Source organism: Condylura cristata, unplaced genomic scaffold, assembly GCF_000260355.1.
Source record: "Condylura cristata isolate star-nosed mole 26May11 unplaced genomic scaffold, ConCri1.0 scaffold00006, whole genome shotgun sequence".
NCBI classification, from domain to species: domain Eukaryota; kingdom Metazoa; phylum Chordata; class Mammalia; order Eulipotyphla; family Talpidae; genus Condylura; species Condylura cristata.
This window is the reverse complement of record NW_004567107.1, coordinates 42,131,428-42,153,802: the sequence shown is the minus strand read 5'-3', so window position 1 is coordinate 42,153,802 and position 22,375 is coordinate 42,131,428. Positions and strand designations below refer to the sequence as shown.

Below are 22,375 nucleotides of genomic sequence, written 5' to 3'. Positions count from 1 at the left end.
TTTATGTTATTTTGCTGGCACTGAAATGAAGTGTGAGAAGCTACACTTGTATTTATATTGAAGTGTATATACTTAAGTAGTCTTAGGAAACAGATAGATGAAAATTCAGAGTGCAGTTTGTGAAACTGGAAGCTACTAGCGTTTATGGCTAGAAAGTTATGGGCCCAACTTTTGTGTTCAATTTTATGACTGTGTGCTTCAATTGAATTTACCTTCTAGTGAAAGAGAGTAGGTACTTCTGTACTTTTGAAATGAGGAATAAAGATAAAAGAAAGTCAACATTTTAGGTCTTTGTAGTCATAGTGGAAATTTGTCTGTTATGATTATATAAATACTGAAAATAACTAATGGGATAAAATTCTCATGTGAAAACCATTGTCAAGTTAGCTTGGATATTACTTTTATGTTTTACTATTAACAGCTACAAAAGAGTTTATTGCATGAGGGCGCTGTGGGAGAACAGGGTAGAGAAGAGAGGAACTGACTCATTCCAGGAAACCAAAAGTACTTTCTCCAGACTTTAAAAATATTGTCTTATATCCTCAACAGAGATCTGCTCTATTTTGATGCTGGCCATGTATCTAATCTTTAACGCTGATTTAATAGCAGGAATTGGTTCATCAGAAGTTTCAGCTGCTTCTTTGGCATCTTAGTTTCCCTACCTAAATGTCAAAGCTGTCCTAGCCTCACATTCATGACACCATTTCTAGTTCTTCCTGGTCCTTAGCTTCAGTTTTGTTTTCTCCAGTGAGTATTTAACTTCTGCTTTGTGAATATCTGACTTCTACTCTATCAGTTCTGATTTCAGAGCTGCTCTTTAGACATCTATAAGTACCCAGTAACACTCTAAAAAGTCAAGTTTTTATAATCTTCCTTGGAACTTTTCTCTGGGTGTTTAATGAAAATTCTAGCATCACCTTTGAAGACAGGTTTCAGGAAGGAACTCTTTACTATTCAAAAAAAAAAAAAGGAGAATAAACTCTCATCAGCATGCACTGCATGCACCTCCTCAGGTCAGTTCATGAGCATACTTGCCAAATTTTCTGAGAAATGTATTGACTTTGTGAAAAATGTAATATCTGCCCCTGAATATTGTATCGTGGTAAAGCAATGATCTACTGTCTATAGTCCGGAAGTACTAGGGCCATTTTGTATTATATTTGTACAGAACTAAGGGCAGACAGTAATTAGCATCCCTTGTTATATCTCTGGCCATGTTTTGTACAATTCATCTGATGTCTGTGTAACTAACCTATGCTCATGTAGAATATTTACAAATGGAAATGTTAATTTCTTACTCCATCTCAACTGTATTTTCCCCTTACAGAGATCAGTTGCTGAATTAAGTTACAGACAAAGTACTTAGAATAGTGCTTCCACATACCAAGTGTTCAGCACCTGTTAGTTATTATTGTTGTTGCTTTTTTTCCAAATACTAGAAAAATAAACATTATAGTTCTGTAAAGCAGATAGAGAAGGCACAAATTACCTGTGAAAATGTGAAAGCTGCATAGACTGGGAATTTAGTAAGCATCAGTTAAAGTAAAAATAATAGTTCATTATTTTATATTTCAGTAATTTTCCCAGTAGTTAATGTGGCTTTTTTTTTTTAATTACAAAAATGTACTGTAGGTCTCTAAAGAACATCAAATTGGAATCAGAAATCTATCACCTGAGTAGCAATATCTCCAGAATCACAAAGTCAAATTGTATTTTAAGAGTATGAGGATTCCTGTATTCAAAAGTAGTGCAGTATTTTTAGTTTTGGTTTTCACAGTGTGCAGAAAGTGAAGTTAAGTCTTATCTACAATTCTGACTTTCTACTCCCTAGATGTTTACATTTGGGGAGGTTACTTTACCTCTTCTGTAAATTCATGGTAAGAATACTGATTCCCTAGATTTCCTGTGGTAGTTGAGATCACGTGTGAACATTCAGTACCCTCCCTATAATTGGTAACTTCTCAGTCAATGCTCCTTAATTTTTCCTTCATCCTCTTTGCTTAAAAACTTACAGAATTAATCGTCAACCTAGCTAGTGTCATAATAGGCAATAGTTCACCTTCTAACCATTCCTTCAGTAATGGGTGTTCCTACTTGGACTTCAGATATAGATGTGCAGAAATACAGTGTTCCTTCCAAGAAGAATTCAGGTCAAATTAGTACTCAGGACTCCCATATTCTAAGACCAGTGTTCAGAGCAGTAAATTAGACTTTTTTCCTTGCCTTGAGTTTATTTAAGCTGGTCATTTAGCATGCCAGTGTGCCAGATTGAAAAATGAATTTCATCAACAATGAATTTGTGACGTGAGGAAAGTGGAGGAAAGAAAAAGGGCTGAAGACCTTGACCAATAGTTTTACAAAGCCATTGTGTTGACCTTCTAGGCAGAGGTTGGTGCTCCCTGATGTTGATTTATAATTAACTCTTCTAGGACATGTAAATTATCTCAAAACATGCTGCTAGACATCTAAAAAAGTATTCTTTACTATTTGCTTATCTCAAATTTAGTTTCCATATTTCAAAGACCATATTCTATTTTTTTCATGATAATTAGTAATTAACATACCACAGATAATTTATTATATCACAGGCCAGGTCCAGCCAACTGGCCTCCTATGTCTGCCTGGACTGAGAGCTAAGGGTGGTTTCAGGTTTTAAATATAAAATGTAAAATAGTCTGTTAACGTTTAGGTGAGAACAGTTGTTCAAAAATTGAGTACATTGCCTCTTGTCTGCAGAGCTTAAAATATTTACATTCTGGGTCTTTACAGAAAAGGTTTGCCAATTGCCATTTTATACTTACATCTGGAAATTCATCAATAACCGAATGAAACCAAGAAAACTTTTGATTTCCATACATGTGATTCAATTTTGTTTTAAAAATCTAAATACATACATATTTTATTGACCCCCCAATTATATTTTAAATGATTTAGCAGCTACTTTAGTGGTTGTCTTACTCTTGCATTTTTCAGAAGTTTTTATAAGGTCTAATATTCAAACAAGGTCATAATACATCCACGGCAATTCAAGAGATCCGGAGCGCTTGTGCTCCTAGTCCTCTCTGGGCATTCTCTGGAACGCCCAAGTGTAGTGGCTCTCAAATGGGATTACTATCAGTAAAAGGCATTGCATTGCAAGCAGAGGTCTACTGAGACAGACTGAACCATGAGAATGGGGTGGGATCATGTAAGTTGTGACTCATGTAAGGTGCTCCCACTTAGGAATACACTCCCAGAAGACAGGTAGGGCTTCTGGTTATGAGTAGTATCAACAAAGATAGCAGATGGAATGGTCATGGTTTCATTCCATTTAGTATGCTACTCTCTGTCTTCCCTTAAAGAGAAGTCTTAAACCATTGCATATCAATCATTCTGTCTAAAATCCAGGTCTCTTGGAGACCTCTAAGTTCATGTCCAGGAGAAAAGCAAAAAATTGCAACAGCAGACTTTTAGAACCCATCTGGTGCTTGCATCCTCAAAATACACATTCTTACAGCAACAATCACGCTTGAAATTCATGTATCTGAAAACTAAGCCTTCCATTTCAAAAGCAGAGAAAGGATTTAAATAAAAATTCTTTGATAAAGGTTGTATATCATCATGAATTCATGATAATATGTGAATGACTTACCAGAGTTTATCTTAAGGGTGAAATAAACCAAGAGGGAGCTCTTACTGCCGAAAGGCTAAATGAGAAGAACATCTTCTTTGTGAGCTAAATGAGAGAAAAAGGAGGATTCTCTGAATTTTTAGCAAGACCAATTTCATCATCTCTGCAGTTTTTCCTAAGGATAGATGTAATGGCAGATAGATGTAATGACAAGGATAGATGTAATGTTCTCTGCTATAGCAAGATGGCTGTTGTTGCTCCATTTTATAGAGCTAGGACATGGAGAGGTTTCCTGAGTGAGTCCAGAGTTGTTCAAGCAGTCCTTGACTTGACTTAAAATTGGATTGGCAGCCACTGCTAAAAATTTGTTTCTGAGAAAACTTTGCTGTGAAAAATTTCAGCAGTGACATGAAACTAGAGTGGGTGGTCGTCTCAATAGGATATGAAAGGGAAGAATCACCTATCATGGTCAGCATGGTATAGGTAGGAGATAGGTAAGGGATGAATAATGGGAGGTTTGATTTAATGTTTTACTAAATACATTTATATTGTTTTCTTATGGCCAAGTCCACCTTGATTTCAACAGAGAGGGTGGAGTATTCCTGAAAGAATGGCAGGCTATACCTGCTCCACTTCTTTCTTTCTATTGTCCTACTCTGCCCAAAATGGGGGATAGCATAATAGCTAGAAATAATACTGAATTTCTCACAGTACAGTCTGGATTGCTTCCTTTTTCAAATTAGTTTACTGATTTTCTGTGTAACTAACTCTCTGCTAGTGAGTAAGTAGATGCGAAGAAAGTTAAGCTATGACATTTGAGGGAAGATATGTCATGCAGTGTCTGGAGAGACCCAAGAGGGTTGTGAGAAATTTTGGTCCCAGAGAAGTAGAAAGAGCTGCCAGCTGATGCCATTCTTCTTGTAACAAAATCTCTTTGTTCTGAAATGCAGATGCTTCAGAAGGTTTTACTAATGTGAAGTTAATGACACCTGGTATTTCGGAATGCTTGATGGTAACCTTTGGCATTTATATGAATGACGACAGACATTATTATCTAGTTGTAACACAGTGTGTTCTAGAAAGACATGTAAGCATGTATCCTCTTCTGTATCCTAACAACTTCTTCCCTAGCTATAAATTCAACTGCATGGTGTGGAAATGTAATTGGGCAGCCTACATAGGAGTTGGTGTTCATGTGGGAATATCTATTTGTAAGAGAACCTGAATATTCATGTAATTGTCCAGACATCAATAAATTCTCATTTTACCTTATTTATTTCTGCTCCCCAATGAACAGCTGCAGTCTTAAACTCCAAGTAAATAGGCATGTTCTTCAGAGTTGTACCTTCTCTTACTTTAATAAAACTTCTCCCTAGCACATTTGTTTATCGGTTGCCAGGTAGCTCTTCCATCAGGTGACACGAGTATGTTTTCTTTGTGTCAGTGCACAGGTGACAGTTACCATTGTTTGCCATCAATTAGCTTAGAGTAGCATGTCAAGGATATACAGGTGGTGTCATTTGAGTCTGACAGCCACCAGATCTGGTTGAGAAGGAATGGTTTCATTATCCTCTTATCAGGGCTGCTGGATAATGATACTCTACACTGCAAAGTGATAGGAAAAATAAGACAGGTAGAAAGAAGAGACTTATAGAGATTGGCAATATTCAAATTATTCATGCTGCAAGGAGAAGAAAAAGATTAGAGAGATGACTGTGCAAACCCTTAAGCTACTTTTTCCTAACCCATGTGGAATGTGGAATGATGCCCTTCTGGATGAGGAATGAGTAGAGGGGGGTAAATGTCCAGACTTTAGAAGGAAAGGAAAAGAAAAATTAGCCCCTACTGCACACAGGCCTCAAGACGAGGGCCAACTGCAGCCCCTCTTCCATTCTCCAGGTAACCTCAAAGCAGCCCCCAAGTCACCCTAACTGGGCATTTTCCTTCCTAGTAAACTCTCATTGGTGAATTTAGGTGGCGAAAGCATTACCCTCTCAACAAGGGTGCAATTAAATTACTCCCTGGTGAAAGGCAAAGAAATGCAGACAGTGTTGGGGTCCAGATTGTCCAGATTGTCACTATTAAGGTCCCAAACTCCTGTCATCTCTAATACTGGCTATTTTCCATAGAATGACTTAAGGGAGGTCTTTTTTACATTCTGAGAATAACTATAGCTGGATCTTTATGCTCTTGGAGAAACAAAAAGAAGTGCTGAAAATGTAAAAATACTTAAAGATAAACTAAGCTTCAAGGGGGACAATTGTGTTGACATTTTAGTAACAGCCCATTTTTGCTCTTAACGAGGTGAGTCATGCATGAAAATGAATTATCTGTTAAACCGAAACACTTTACCAGTTATAACTCAAAGGTGTGCACTACTCCTGTAAAATAAAGTACATTTTAATCCTATGAGGATTCTTTCACAAGCCCTGAATACTTTATAGCAACTTGCATTAGAAAAGCTAAACAAAAAGGGCTTACTAGTAAAATGATATATACATTTCACTGAACTTTAATCTAGTTTACAGTTAAATAACTATGCATCTTCAGAAAAGGGGACATTTTCTGAAGATTTTTTTTATATTAAAAAAAACAGAATATTTTTCTTTTTCTATTTATGCATAAAAGAACTAGGGTGTAAGCTAGAAGTGCAGGGGGTGAGAGGATTCACCAGAGACAGAGTGTGGAACAGAACAGGCAGATCTATTAAAATGCATTACTTAGGGGAGCAGCAGGTGAGATAGGAGAAGTCTAGGGTGCTTTATGTAGGGTTAGCTCCCTGGCCGGAGGTCGAACTGAGGCTGCAGTACTGATTGTGTGATAGTGTGAGACTCACAACCCTACACCATCAGAGAGATCCCCATTTTACCATTTTGGAGAAGCATGCCTTTGTCTTTCCTATCATATTAATAATAGAACAGTATAAGCATAGCAAAATGGTTTATTGAATACTTCACCATGGTCCAGGCACTATAATGTGTTTTGTACACTAATATATAATCTTTATCACCATCCTGTGAGATAGTATTTAAAGGGAAGGTACTAGGTTTAGGTTAAATGACTTTCCCAATACATACTGCTAGCAATGGGTGAAGCTCAGGCTCAAATCCAGCTCCTGTTGACTCTTGTGCATGCATGTACATGTTCTATTAATAACCACCCTGACACTCTCCCCCTCTAGTTCCAAATTTTGATGTAACCAAAGGAACCAAAATTTGCAGTACAATTCAACTGTCTCTTGAATCCTTCCCAGATTTAAATTTCTCCAAAGAAAGCGAAAAGTGATTGAAAAAAAAAAAAAAAACATTTGAATGGGTCTCTCTCTCTATCTCTCTTCTTTTTTTTAACAGCTTTGTGAGAATTGATTTAGCCTGGTTTCATTGATTAGGCTGCTGCTGTGTGTCCTAACCCTGAACATTTTGCCTCTGTCAAGTGTCATTTCTTAAAACCCCAGCATTATTCTAGCACTCATTGTAACTGAATCAACAATACATACATGAATAAAACTTGTTCCCCTTTTCCTATGAAAGTAGACCCACTACAAAGAAAAACACCATGGCTTGTCCAACAACCATAAATTAATACAAATGCAGATTTACTATAACAGATAAATAGTACAGATCTTCACAATCTCTGCACAATCCCTTCACTCATTGTTGACAAAGGGGGTGGCTACAACATCATGCTTCCTTGTGGCAACAGGAGCATATATCTGATTACTCACCAATAATCCTTCCTTGCCTTCTGTCTTTCCCACTAGTAGATCAGTATGCCTCAAGAAGCAGCTAAAATCTTTATTTTATCTACCAGCTGTTTGTTTCCTAAAGCAAACAATTCAGATATTTTCTTTTCTGAATTAATTTCCAGAGCTGAATATATTTTTCATCCATGCTGAGGTCACTTTGGCACTTTTGGAATCAATAGAAATAGACGTTAAAATACACTTTTTGCATCCTAACCAGTAACTTGACAGGTAACGATACCTGTGTGTGCATTGTGTGTGGTCAGGGAAGGATGTCTTCAAGCAACCTTTGTAAACAGGTGTGTAGGAGTTCTGAAGCAGTATCAGCATCTTTATGCATGGTCTTGAATTCATCCTACCTTTGAGAAGCAATGTGGTTTGGTGTTTAAACACTTGTGGTTTGAAATCAGTTTTCATGTGTTTGAATTTCAACTCTATTTCTTACCAACCACATGACCTAGGTCAGGTAACCTAATCAGGAACCAAATTAAGCCCCAAGTTCCTTGACAGTAAACTGGAGAACGGTTTGTAAAATACTCAGTAAGTATGAACTGTATAAACTAAGGTATGAGCAGCAATAAGATGAAATTCAGCTTAGATAAGACTCAGCTTAGATACTACTCAGTGTGATATCCAGGTCAACAGCCTTTGGAAGTTCAATAGACTCGTCATCTGTCTCACCCCTCAGACACCCTGTGTCCAAGATCTAGGGAATCAGAGTCAATACTTACCCTGATGATGTCTTCTATGTTAAGACTGAGAAGCAGGAGTCTAGCTGCCCATACAGTTTGAATAGAAACATGCCCTCCAGTTGGCTGTTTTTCATCTACCTTAGCCTAGTGAGGGAGGTCTTCTTCCCTGTAAAATGATGGAAACTTATTTACCAACAGTGTCTATGGTGGCCTTCTCTGGCTCTGGGAATAGGCCTGAGACAGTAGGCTTCCTTTCAGGAAGTAGCTAACATTCCTTGTCTCACCCCATTCACAGAGGGAATATGTGAAGTATTTCCAGGAGTGTCCTGTCTGTCTATACCCATTAGAAATACAGATTCATTGTTCCCATTTAGATAGAGAGAAAACTACCTGTTAACCCAAATTAACCTGAACTAGCTAAAGGTGCTAGCCTAGAATTCCTAGGTCCAGATATCTAGTGAGATGGCATCTGAAGAGCATGTAGGTCAAAACATGCTGCTTTGTCAAAATTACAAAGTCCAACTGGTAACCTCCAACTGCCTCTACAGTAAACAGTGTAAGGGGCAACAAAAGCCAATCCCAGAGAGCAACTGGGAAACCAGCTTCTGGCCCTCTTCTGGAGCAGGGCTCACAAATACTTCTCCAAGCCAACGTTTTATTTCCATGGGGAATCCGCCATCTCTTATCACAATCTCCAAAATGTTCCTCTGCTCTGCCTTAACAGTTGTTCCTGCGGGCAGTATCAGCCCCATCTGGAGGTTTGCCTACAAGCCTTCTTTCCAGGCTCAAAAGAAACCCCTAAGTTGACACCAGAGTGAAGGCCACCTCTGTGGGCAACCTGTGTCCTGTATGTGCTGGTTGATTTGATCATAACAGTTTTGTTAATATTTCCCTATATTGCTGAGGAACCAGTTCTCATATGCTCTTAATCCATAGACCTTGTATGTATGCTCCATTGGATGAAATTAGAAAATCATTTTCAGTTTGTATGGAATGAAACTTTTCCTTTTGTGATTGACCTTACAATTAACCCTATTATATTATTTTATTCCTGAAGTTAAAAAAAATCACTTGGCAAATCCAAGTATTTGTCTGAACACATGTATTGTGGTGGGCAGGTCTGTGTGAAGCCAGAAGGTATTCAGACATCAAATACTAAGAAAGATTAGTTTCTGCTTGGTAGAGAGCAGGAGCTAAAAATTTGTATGGAATAAATAAAGCATATTCTTAGACTATAGGAAGTAAGGTGAATTCCTGGATATATGACTGAACTAATACAGTCAGAAATTTAGTGAAAGAGGCATTTCCTGTGCTGTAGTGGCAATTTCTGAGTACCATCACTAAACTGCAACCTCTTTAAGACTGGCTGATTATGTGGGATACTACGGAGTGTCTAATATGTAGTAGGCACTTAGTGAATACTGAGTTAAAAAAGAAAAGGAATGGAGGAAGGATGGATGGATGAATGGACAAATGAATAGATACATTATGATAGGTGGTTGATCCTGGCTATCAAGTAGGGAGAATAGACCCAACTTTCAGTGTGTGGCAGATTACAAATAATACCATATTTCCCAGCATATTTGATTGATTGCAACTAATGCAGAGTTGTCATTAATATAGCTAATTACAGATGTCTGAGAAGTACCAGCTTTTCTGTCAAACTATAAAGAGATCGCAGAGTGGGCACACCAAATTGCCTTGTTACCCACAGGGTTATGAATAGCATGAACATTGCTTCCTTATGATAAATGCACACACATACATACGAAAATACCTCCAGGGGATAATAAGTGATGGGTGAATTCAAGAACAACAACTAAACAAATAGGAGAGCTCACGTTTCTACACTAAGGCAGAAAAAAAAATATATTAAAAGTGTTTGCACAGTGTCTCCGTGACCTCTTATTATTCCATTAGTTTTTGGAGCAGTATATAAAACAACAAGCTCCATGCTGACAAACACGAGTATTGAGACTATTGCCAGAGTCAATCCAAACAGTCTTCTCCCCTGGGTAAAATTATTATTTGGAATACAAGCAGAATTGTGGTTGCCTGAGCGAGCAGAGCATAAATGAGGGTGGTGATTCATAAGGTGACTTTAGCCAGTTTGCAAATACGCAGCTTTTCTTGAGGCTGACGCAGAGTACAGACACTGCACTGCCGTTTTGAGCTGGTAAGCATTTTCTAGTCTCACCACCTCTGGAGGACGTGGAAGGCTGTGGAGGATGCAGGTTTCTGAGGACAAGAGTTAACCTGACAGAATGCTGATTTTCCAGAAATAAACCCTTCACATCAGATCACACCCCTGTCAGTAGCTTTTTGAGCGGGAAGATGGTAATTCTGCCTGTTCACATGTTTCTTTAAGCACTTGAACTCTTGTTCCTTTGGATTAAGCTTTTGGGAGCTGGGTCATCTGGGGTATTAATTCTATCCTGAAAAGGTTGAAGAAAAGTAGTACTGGTCTAAAAATATAGCTCTCTGAACTTTTAAACCCTCCAATCTCTTTGATTATGTGGCTTCTCTTAATCCTGAACCTTATTTCTTTTATTTTTTTTCAATCCATTTATTATTTGATATCAGTACAGTAAGTTCAAAAAGAGCAGAGTTGGGTGTAAAGCTCAGTTTAGCTTTGTTTGGAGAAGGAAGATAAAAAAGTCGGCAGAATGATACTGGTATGATTGCTGCATAACTAGATGTCTGCTGAGTAGGTGCCCAGACACTGAGAGCGCCACTAATAGTGATAGACTCTAAAAGTGACAAACCCTTCTGTGACATCGCACCAATTAGCTGCTCTAAATGGGCACATGTTTTAAGTTTGAGGTCATGTATAGTTCTCAAAAGCTAAGCTACCCCTAAGAATGCGACTGTAACTCACTGTGCTGTAATAGGCAACAGCAGGGGAAGATCCTGGAGCTGTGTGTGAGGCTGCTTTTTCATATTTTGTGGTGTTGAGAGAGAACTCATTTTTGACGAAGACTGAGTACATCCATCCATCACACCATCCACGAAATGCCCAGGGTTAGTTAGACTTTGAAGTTAAAAGGGAGTAGTGACTGCCTTGATGCTAGCATCAGGGGAAGTTTATTCTCATTACACTGATTTAGCAATGACAGAAAGAGACCCTGGCATGACCTACAATGGCTCACTGCCATGATGACAAGAGGCTTATATTGTGCCCTTCTCAGTCAGAAACCAAATATTCTGTTACCTAACTCTCTTCCCCCAGGACTAGTACAGAGACCTTCACCCAGATGCAAACATTACAAGATTGATGAATTATACAGTGTCCACACAGGGAACTGGTAGGGCAGGGAACTTGTAGGGCAAAGCAGCACTTAGGAGACAAACCTTGAACTTTACCCCAGAGGGAGCTGAACAGGAGCTCCTCCGGCAGCAGTAAAGACACATAGCTAAGGAACCTGCTCCATCATGAAAACAAACCTGTGTATATACAGAAAGAGGAGAGCTGTTCACTTTAAACCACCAAGAGAAAAACAAACAAGTCCCTGAAATATGCTTGCTGTCAGCCTTCAGTATTTAAAATATGTGAGCTTCACTTGGGGCGCAGTCTGATGCTTGTTCTCCCTTGATTTCAGCTTCCATTTTCTCCAGCAATCATTCAAGTAGAAGCGGAACAGCTGCTGGGGCCGTGCCACCCCCACATCCTGTCAGTCACCCTTCTCCGGGACATAATGTACAGGGGAGCCCCCACAACCCCTCCTCCCAGTTACCTCCACTCACAGCTGTGGACGCAGGAGCTGAGAGGTAAGGCCATCTGTCTCTCTCTTCTAATAGGTGTCGCCGCCAAACCTTCCTCCACTGAGAAGTGCTTTGACAGTTACTGAATTTTATTAATAATCCATTAGTGGGTTGAGTTACCCAAAGGTGACATTTTAAAGGTATACGCACAAAACACTTGGACCAAATATCTCATTATCTGTTTGATTTTCCTTAGGGAAAATATGAAAAAATATTGGCAATAGCCAACTCAAGTGTCTGATGCTGCAAAAGACATCAGAATGTTCTTGTTTTCCCCACTTTTCTTCAGTTTGTTTCAGGGACTCATTGTTAAGCATATGTCCTTACAGGTTGAGATGCTTTTCAAATGTAAGATATCTATGTGCATGGTCATGTAGATCAGTAATGTTAGCTTGAGGTTACAGTATGGAAGGGCACAGGATTTTATGGGTGACCATAAAGGTCACTTGGTGATTTATATTCATAACTCCCTGAGAACTCCTGGGAGACAATTTTTTTAAGTCTTGATTCTTCAGTCCTTGTGTTTAGACTTCCCAGTGTGCCAGTGATGTGGATAGCAGGCCATTCCTCAATTCACCTCTCCATTTTTCACCTTGCTGAAGTTGATCTATGTAGGGTTACTGGCTTTTTTTCCTACAGGGGAGAAAAAAAATTTCTTGTGGGAACCTCTGTGCAATCCTGGAGTAAATGGGTGTTTAATGGGCAAAACGGGTTGATAGGCAACATAAATAAAAGCTTTGAATCTTGGATTTCAGCATGAATCTCTGGTTTCATTGTTGGTCCAGTCTATGTGTTTTTAATAGCTTTTATGCATGATAAAAATTTATAATTTTAACTTTATTTATTCTTTTATTTAGTAATGCATCCTTACATTTAACAAACATGAGAAATACCTGTTCTGTATGAGATGTTACGCTTAATGCTGCAAATGCAAAGGCTGTTAAAAGATGGTCCTGCTCTCACAGAATTTAATGATGAGCACAGACAAGGAAACCAAGTATAGCAATGCTGTTTGGATAAATGATAATGTAATGGAGATGCCACAAGAGCCCAAAGAAAACATCCTGAACTTTGCCTCTGGGAGGGAGCGATAGGAAGAATGATGTAGACATCTAGGCACTGAAAGAAAATTAAGACTTTTCTAGATGGATAAGTGGAGAACTGCATTGAAGGCAGAAAGAGGAACATATGCAAGACATGAGGAGGAACAAGGACACACATGGAGGGAGGTCAGATGGTATCATTCAGATGGAGCATGTCTCTGTGGACCCGGATACTGTTTGCTAAGGTATCTCCCCCTTATCCTTCTAGAAGTGAAGAGCTACTAGAGACTTTTAGTAGCAGAGGAATACATCAGATTGTCATTACAGAGAAAGGCTCAGGACACAAGATGGTAGAGTAATTGAGTGTAGAAACAGGGAAGGAACATAAGGAAAACAAGTGGTAATTGTAGGCATGCTTGTGAGCGATATGAGGACTTGAACAAAGGCAGAAAAGGTGGAGAATTTTCTCAAGCACTATTTTTAAGAGACTAATTATTAATTGCTATTGTTTGTATGGAGTAAAGAGAAAGAACCAACATTCATATCTGAATTTCAACCCTAGTGATCAAGGTGGAAAATTGTGTCATTAACAGGCATTGAAACTTTAAGGAAAGAATGGTAACATGAAAGAAGAAGGTGGAAGGAAAGATGAGAAAGAAGTAAAGCTAATAAATGGACTTTAGCATCTTGAGTTTGGGGTGGTTGTAAATTACATGTATGAATGTGTCTAATAGCCAGTTTATTAATATGATCAGAAGATGTCAGATTTATTTTTACAATCCCATGTACATAGTAAAGTGCAAGCTATTAGCCTCTTCCCACAGAATCCATCCTCAAAGCAATGCAAATGATAACCATCTACTAAGGTCACAGATACAGGAGACAGGCAGATTTTACAGTTATCAGATACATCCCATACATTGAAATGAGCTTATTCATTTTAATATTGTATGCTATTTCCGCTTGGCTTTTAAATTATACTAGCATAAACTTTCATCACCTCACTTCATTCTTCCTGACATTATAAGGTAGTAAAGCTAAAAAACAATTGATAATGACCTTTCCTTTATCTTATTTTATATCTGTAGTCATACAACTCTTTACAAGAATATAAGAGAAAAGCAATCTATGTTATCTTCCTTTTGTGTACACTCTTTAAATGAGTAAATGATAAATATACAAAAAAAAAAAATTTAGCCATAATTGAAGTAAACAATAACAGTTACCTGATATCTGAATCCCAGCCCCAATTGTTGCTGAATTTTCAAATGTGTTCCTTAGATACTCCTGTTGGTTGGGTGCAGTTTTTTCAGCATTTTATTTTATAATCTAAAAATTTCCTTCTTTTGAACAATTGTAACATATAAAAAACTCCAAGAATAATACAGTGAATACCCATATTCCCTGTGCATATTTTTACTCATTGTTAATACTGTGTCACCTTTTCCTTTGTCTTTTTCTCTTTCTGACCTGAGAGATTCTTTGTTTGTCTGTTGTTTGTGAACTGGGAGATTGCTACAAATATGATTGAACTCTAACCCTAATTGCTTCAGTATGAAAGATATCTTCTTACATAATCACAATGCAGTTATCACTCTTAGGCAGATATAACACTGATAGAATATTTTCTAATATACACTCAATATTCAAATTTCCCAAGGTGTGTGAAAAACATTCTTTATGGCTAGACTTTTTTCTTTTCTTAATGTTTAAGGCTGTAGGATTTAATAAGGACCACAATTCTCATTTTTTTCTAGACTTCTTGACTCTGATAAAGTTCTCCAACTTTTAAAAAACTGTCATCACCATCATCTTTCCTAACATTGACAGTTTTCAAGGAATTTGAGATATTTATTTTGCATAATGGTCCCCTATTTAGCCTTTTCTCTCAGATTCAAAGTAAAATTCGGGGGCAGGAATACCACCGGAGGAGTGATGTGGTTTTCCTTACCTCTTTTGCACTTAAGTTTGCAACACATAGAAAATTAAGATTAAATGAACCAAATTGTGCCTTGCATGCTACCTGGTATGAAGCAGACCCTCAATAGCTGTTGCTGCTAATAATAAAACACGCGACCTTAGCAGGTTGGAGGGAATCTGGTAGGGTGCTAAATGGTGTTGTTCAATGATTGCAGCGGTTGATTAAGTAAACAGACCTGGAAGAAAAAGTAAAGAGGAAAGGAAGGTGATGGTACTTGATATGACTGAGAGAATGAAGTGGGTGTTTTCACTTCGTGGCTTTGCCTTGCTGTTGTGTTCTTCCCACGGGCTGTTGTGCCCCATCACTACACCGACGCAATTAGAAAGAGCAAGTGTGTAGAAGGTTATCTCTTCCGATCACATTCGGAGAGGAGGATGACATGAAACACTCCTGAATTATTCACTGTGTTTGCTTTAGTGTCCAGCATAAAAACACTAAGAGGAAATGTGCTTACCTTCCGCTTTTAGTTTATATATCTTTGCCTCTGTTTGTCTGGGAAATCCCCCAGTAAAAGCTCCAGCAGTTTTCTTAACGGAAATAAGTTTATCACACTTTGCGATTTTTAGTGGGAAATTGGCATTTTTTCCTGCTTTGTGGGCATTGATTCATCATTTACTTTGCTTAACTTGTTAATAAAATGAGCTGAGTCACTGTCAGCTGTCAGGAAAGGTCCTACATGTCCATCCAGTTAGCATTTGGTTCTTTGATCTTCACCATCTTAAAATAAAATAAATTCAAGTTCTCCCACTTTGATGACGTTCCATTTTTATTTTGAAGTATTATCTGAATGAGACATCATTTCAGTGATTTAAACAGTATACACATCACCTACTGTTGATTTAAGCTTATTATGGGAAGTGGTGTTTTACTATGTCATGTTGAAGGAACCAGTGGTACTTTATGACAGTGGCTTTCTGTGAGAGGAACTAAGCATCTTTGGAAATGTTAATTCATTTGGTTTCATAGTATTCCTGTTAAAATAGAGAAAACAAAAATATTGTTGGGAGTCCTTTTTTGAGATGGAGAAATTTGTAATTATAAGAATTAGTCATCTGAATTTGTATCACTTATCTTGTACATTAGCATGTATGCTGTTTCTCTCCCTTCTGAAGACTACAGGTGAGGTATACTCTGCAAAAAAAGGAAGAGAGCTCAAGGGAACTTGTGGATTGGCCACAGTGGAATAACTTGTAAAAGGTTTCCTAAGAGTCCCAACTCTGAACCAAAGAAGACCGAAAGCAAGAAAAGGATATGGTCTCCTCAGGAAGTATACAGTCTAGTACAGGAATCATTAACACTGCATGCTAAGGACATTGTTTTTTGAGAAAGTAGTCAAACCACCTGATCAAATAAGAAATGCCAATTTCTTTAGTATATATCAAGTGTTGTTTTCCATTCATGTCAGATATAACATTACTAGGAACCCTAATATATTAAGTTCAGTTTTTCTGTGCCTTTGGTAATCAAGGATGACATCGGAGATAGTGCTTTCTCTTTCAGCATTGGGAACATAGTATGGGAGCATTATATATACAATAGCAGTGAGAAATTGTCTCTCAAAACTGGATGCTAAGGAGTTAAAGATGGCAACTGTTTCCTGACACTTTTGAAGTGTGTGGTTCTTCAGTTCTAGTCAAAACAGCCTGCTCACTGATTGTTTCTGTGTGTTAATTCTGGGTCTTTCTCAACCTGAAGACTTCACTTAATATCCTGTTTAATATTTGATTCCTCAAGTTTGACATAGTTCTCAACCCAGAAAGTCTCCTTGACTTTTGCAGTTCATGGAGACCCTTTGGTTTTTATTATCGGCTTGTTTTATTTATCAATTTCCAGATTACTTGCTAACTGGTTTGTTAGTTTTTTTTGAGTGCAGAAACCTTGGTTTTTCATAACTTCTAGTTCCTTGTGCTGCCCTTCACACTGGTAGGTGCTAATGAGGATTTAACAAGGAAAAAGGGACAGTGAAGGGAATGTCCAGGATACCTGAGATTATTGCCAGTCCATTGTCTAGGGAGGTTCCTAAAAGAATAGGTCCCTATAATTGGTCCTAGTCTTGGCCCCAATTCTTAAAGTTGCTGACATATACTCTGATATAATACTTTTTTGTTCTTATTTGTACATTCATGTACACACAACACATTGCCAGAAGTCCCTTGCCATCATTCATTGCTTTGTAGTCCTGCATTGCTTTGCTGTGGTTTTGAGTTCTAGATGGCAAAGAGTCACCATTCCGTCTTATCTGCATGTGTGCCGTCTACACAGCTCAAAAAGAGGCTTGCTGCTTCTTACTGTCCTCTTCCCAGCACTTTCCAAAGGAACAGGGACATTGACATTTCTACCTACTCAGCTTTTACAATCTTATTTTACTAATACGCATACATATACTACATAATCTTTCCCTCCTTAATGTTATGTGCAGTAGTGGCTAAATTATAAGCATCTTGATAAACATGGAGCTTTATCAAAATCTGGCTCAGCATTGATTTCATTTATATATTGAGTTATTCATTCAGCTGGTACATGTGTACAAACAAATGTGAGTTGCTAAAAGATACTGGGGTCGACAAGGCTGACATAATCCTGTTCTCTCAGATCATCCAACCTCGTGAGAGACAACCAGTTTAATAGGCAATTATAATTTAATGAAAATTTAAGATATGACAAATGAAGGGATGTTGGAGGGGACAGTTAAGACACATATAAAAACTATTGACCCAAAACCGGAGAGGAAGAAATGTCATCCTGAAATTCAAAGTCTCTAGGATATGGCCAGGCAACAAGAATATGTACAAAGGGAAGCAGAGGGAGAACAAGAAATGCTGGATCTTCAAGTATAAATTTATTTTGGGAGGAAACTCATGAGCTTTATTTAAGGAGTTGGGGCTTTATCTTGAGGACAAGGATTTGTGTGTTGAACCAGTAAGGGTATTCTGGTGACTGTGGCACACATTTCAAATGCCTCTCTAACTTGTTATCAAGCCAACAGGAATTCAGAATATATTAAATGTATTTTGTGCCCAACAGAAGAGATGGCAAGATGATTCCTTCAGCAGTCAAAAACTATTCTTTGTATATCCAGGAGTGATGAGGCAGCACAGTAGGATTTTTTTATTTTCCTTTCAATGCAATTAGAAGACAGTTTTGTCTCTAGCAATTTTAACTGGTATTTTCTATAGTCATTACTTAGCAGGGTTTTGAAGAGTAACTAAATGTCAAAAAAGCGACCTACGTGGTAAATACAAAATGGCAGACATCTGAAAATTAGAGCTTCAAACTCATTATTATCTTGGTCTCACTTGTCTCTGTAATACTATAGAAAACACTAGTCTCTGTTATACTTTTGAAAATATTGTCAGGATGTATCCACATTCTGGGTGTCATAATTTAACTGTAGTGTGCCCGATGAGCACTGCTCTGATACACTCCCTGACTTGTATTGCAGACACTCTTTGAACATATAGGCAACAAATTAGCATTGACCAAAAAATAAAGTTTGTCAATCTTGATCACTGAAATAATTCAGAAAAGTAATAGTGAAAAAACTGTAAGCTTATAATAGGCTTTTTAGTCAGCCTATATGTTGGTATCCACATGATCTCTTAGGGTCTGTTGATACAGTGATCATGTAATACCAAGAAATCCCTGTCAGCATTTTTTTTTTCTCTCTCTCTGGACTACTGCACTTTCTATGAAGGAAACCTCCAATAAAGGGGTCATTTTCTTTCTAGATAAGTGATTTCCACAGATACTCAAAATTAAGAGAGATGTGGTAGATAGTCCAACTCCAAATTCCCACTCATTCTCTCTTTCCTTCCCTTCTGTCCTCTTTCCCTTTCTCCATCTCCTTTTCCTTTCCCTCTCCTCTCTCTCCCCTCTCCTCTCTCTCTCTCCCCCCTCTTCTCTCTCCCCCTTCCACTCTCTCCCTCTCTCTCTCCTCTCCCTCTCCTCTCTCCCCCCTTTCCCTCTCTCCCTCTCTCACCTCTCTCTCTCTCCCCCTCCCTCTCTCTCTCTCCTTCTCCTCTCTCTCCCCTCCTTCTCTTTCTCTCTCCCTCTCCTCTCTCCCCCCTCTTTCCCTCTCTCCCTCTCCTCTCTCTCCCCCCCTTTCTCTCTCCCTCTCTTTCTTCCCTCCCCTCCCCACTGAGCATCATGAAAGTTTTCCCTGTTGTTACCATTGTGAGCAGTGAATAGGCAGAACATTCCGGTATTCTAGCCTTAAAATAGAAGCTAGAGCTTTGATCTTAGATTAGAAAAGCTTTGGTCCTTTTTCTAATTTGTTTTATTTAAATCTATGAAAAGTTCTTATACTTCTCAATGTTTTATTCCAGGGCAGGATGCCCCACTAGTATTTTAAGTTCTTAAATATTGACCATAACCATAGCCACATTTCCTCCTCTACGGTAAACAACAGTGAGGTTGTTGATCTTTAGAATGGAATTTCTCTTTAGATAGATGTTTGCCTTTTACAAGCATAATTTTGAGAATCTAGTATGTTTTGATCATGAGGAAAATCATGATTTAGCAAGGTTCTTTTCTACTTACTATTAAAAATCTAAAAAATACAGGAGTGAACTTTGTTTTCTCCCTTTTCCCAAATACTCTCACATCTAATTAATCTGTGAGTCCTGTTAATTCTTCCTTCAAAATACATTTTAAACCTAATTAACTCCATTCCCCCAACTCTAGTCCAACACCATCACCTCCCATCTCAGGAGTCTTGCCTATCACAGCATTCTACCCTAACCTTGTCAGTACACACATGACCTTATCATCACACCAAAGCAATAGCTGCTCTTTAAAATTCAGGTTGAATCATCTCTTTCCTGCTCAGATCCCTCTTTTTGTAATATTTAGAATTTTTGTAGTCTAAGGGAGCTTCTGTGATCTGACCTTAGAATCATTTGCCACTAGGTTTCCTGTTTAATCTCCAACTGCACTGGCTTTCTTACCATTCCAGCTCTTCTTGCTTTTGTACTTGCTCTTCCTAAAACCTGAAAGGTGCCTTCACCAGAACTTTACATGACTTGTGCCTGCATTTCCGGTGTCTGCTTAAATGTTGCTTACTCATAAAAACTTTCCTTGACTTCACTGTCTAAAATTCTCTCTCTCCATCCTCACTCCATTCCTTAACTGTGCTGTTTTTCTGCATAGACTTACCACTGGAATTACACGGTCCTTCTTTAATAATTTGCTAACATTCTACTAGCTCTGACAGCAGCAACTGCATTATGCTTACATCAACCTTGTTCATAGCCCTTTCCTTCACAGTGCTTAGCTGGGGCACACCTAAGAAATTGTATAGAATGAAGGAATGTGAAAAGAAGGGAAGAAAAAGGCTATGTCCTTTATTAATTTTGGGAAAGAGAACAGTAACCCTGAACAAGGGTGTGTTTCTCTTGTACCTCCACATTCTCCTCTGGATCCCTTCATGGCAACATAAGAAATTCTACTATAAGCATACATGTGGCACGCTACTAAATAGTTTTCTTTGCAGTTTAAATATTTGTTCATATCAAATTGTTTCCCAAGCATTTTTAATTTTGGAATGCACTGGTGCTTCATTTTAGACTAATTATAAGCACATAGCATAAGCCGGCTATTAGAATGTCTGTAAAAGAAATGATATTTTTAAAGTGCCAATGAAGTTGTTTCACCTCTGATGACAAATTAGCCATCTTTTATTCCCACATTCCAAACAAATCCACCTCATGTGAAGCCCAAGGTGATGTTTTTTTAGTCCCTTTGGATTTTCAGTCAGGAAAGTGAGTCATGATACTAACAAGGAAGGACTGAGGTAAAATAGAATTCCTCTTCATGCAACCTCTACTTTAATGCATTAGCATGAAGCAACACAGAGTTCAAACTAAACAATTATATTATTTAAGTGTGTCAGCGTGTTCTTTTTATTTGCGTTCTCTGAAACAGCAAATCATGTTGAGCCAGAATTTCCAGAGTGAAAGCCCACAAGCCTTTCTTGCCTGAGTCAAGACATTCACATATTACAAATTATCTTGTTTCTGAAAAGGCTGTTTGAATGAAAGCTTCTGCCTAATGTTTTAATAATGTGGTCTGGAAATAAACTACCTCTTTTCCCCTATCCAGTAGGTACAGATAGACAGTAGTAAGAGACTGTCTTTCTGAAAGTGGAGGATTATTTATTATTATTGAACGAGAATGTTGAGGTGAACAGAACAAGAGGCAAAGTTTTTTTTAATTTGTCTTTTATTCTTTCCTTTTTGTTTTTCTGTTTAGTTGCAAGAAGAAAAAAATCTTTATGTGTTTAATCATCTTCCTCATAATAAATGATTGGGATGATTCTCTTGAATAGAATATTCTCCCTCAGAAACAGAAACTGTAGTTGCTGGGCAAATAAAATAGCCATCTGAAAATTGACACCAATTGGACATAGATGCAAGAATTGGCACTAAGTTTAAAGCCAAGCCTACAGAACTCATAGTCTATACAAAAAATTAGTTACTCAAAAGCAACAATCAACATTTATTAAACACTTACTTTTGTTTAGTACTAGACAAGGTTTTGGAGATAAAATGGTTGCAAACACTTGAATATTTGATTTTTTTTTTCATCTGTAAGAGTCAAGAGACTTTCTCTATGAATTTTAAAATATATACTGTTTCCTTCAATTCATTTCTCCAGCTAAGTACTGAGTTTTATCTTCATGAAAAGGTACAGAAGGTTACCATAATGTAACCTGACAGCCTACAGATAAAAAACAAAACAAAACATAATCAGTACCTGTTATTACTTCCCAAACTATCACCCAGCTGTTGTCTTCAAATTTATGGATTATATTGACTTGAGCTTTCATTTGGCAGTGACTTTCAAAGGCACCTGGCCATAATTGGCAAAAGGACCTTATTTGAATTTAGTTCTATAGTTCTTCTTGTGTCTTCAAAAGACTCATACTTGCCATTTGAGGCCATTAAGAATTTAATGAAGGGCAATTTTTTCATTTAACTATGCCTTCCTTTCTCATATTTAGACAAAAATCTCCCCCCCCATTCTCATCTGGCTCTCTCATTATACTCTCCTCTGAATGTTTTTCTTTCATCTAATGCATTCTTTTGCAAAACAGACTGAGTGCTACCTAACACCATGCTGAACAAGAGAAAGATTCTTCCCTTTGCCACAGGACTATGAGTTAATCCCCATATTTTGACCTACTCAGAGCTGCCCAAGGGATGATATCATTGCAATTTTTTTCCTTACCAGAAGTTTTTACATCAAATGTCTAAGACCATTTTGGATGAATTTTCTTCTGGTTGGCGCTCTTTTATAAAGAGGATTTGGCAAAATCAGGCTTTTCTTCCTCTCTCCCCATCACGTCAGATTCTGAAATAGACAAACAACTGAGTCACAGCCAATTCTACAGTGAAGATATTCCAAAATCTCTGACTCTTCGTTAAATGTGTTCTGCATAATTCATTTCTCTAACATTTTTTGGATGTGTTCTCCTCCTCCCTTTTCTTTTCCACAACAGGGGAATATTGTGAAGTCCTGGGCCTTATGTCTATATAACAGTTAAAA

At 37.9% G+C, this 22,375-nt stretch overlaps 1 protein-coding gene and 1 long non-coding RNA gene across 3 annotated transcripts in view; one reads left to right on the top strand and one right to left on the bottom strand.

The window, feature by feature from the left end:
• The window catches only part of GLIS3 (GLIS family zinc finger 3), a 453,341-nt gene that overhangs the window by 393,910 nt on the left and 37,056 nt on the right, over positions 1–22,375 (top strand). Inside the window, exon 8 of the mRNA XM_004677635.1 lies at positions 11,644–11,812. Coding sequence (XP_004677692.1) covers positions 11,644–11,812 — 169 coding nt within the window. The remainder of the gene's footprint in view (positions 1–11,643; positions 11,813–22,375) is intronic.
• LOC105853294 lies at positions 3,631–11,861 on the bottom strand. 2 transcript variants are annotated; one of them, XR_001145129.1, is made up of 3 exons: positions 11,779–11,861; positions 8,084–8,210; positions 3,631–3,715 (listed from the first exon to the last, which is right to left on the bottom strand). It is a non-coding gene; the product is annotated as an uncharacterized LOC105853294 (long non-coding RNA). The 2 variants fall into 2 exon arrangements; XR_001145130.1 differs by having other exon boundaries at positions 11,789–11,851.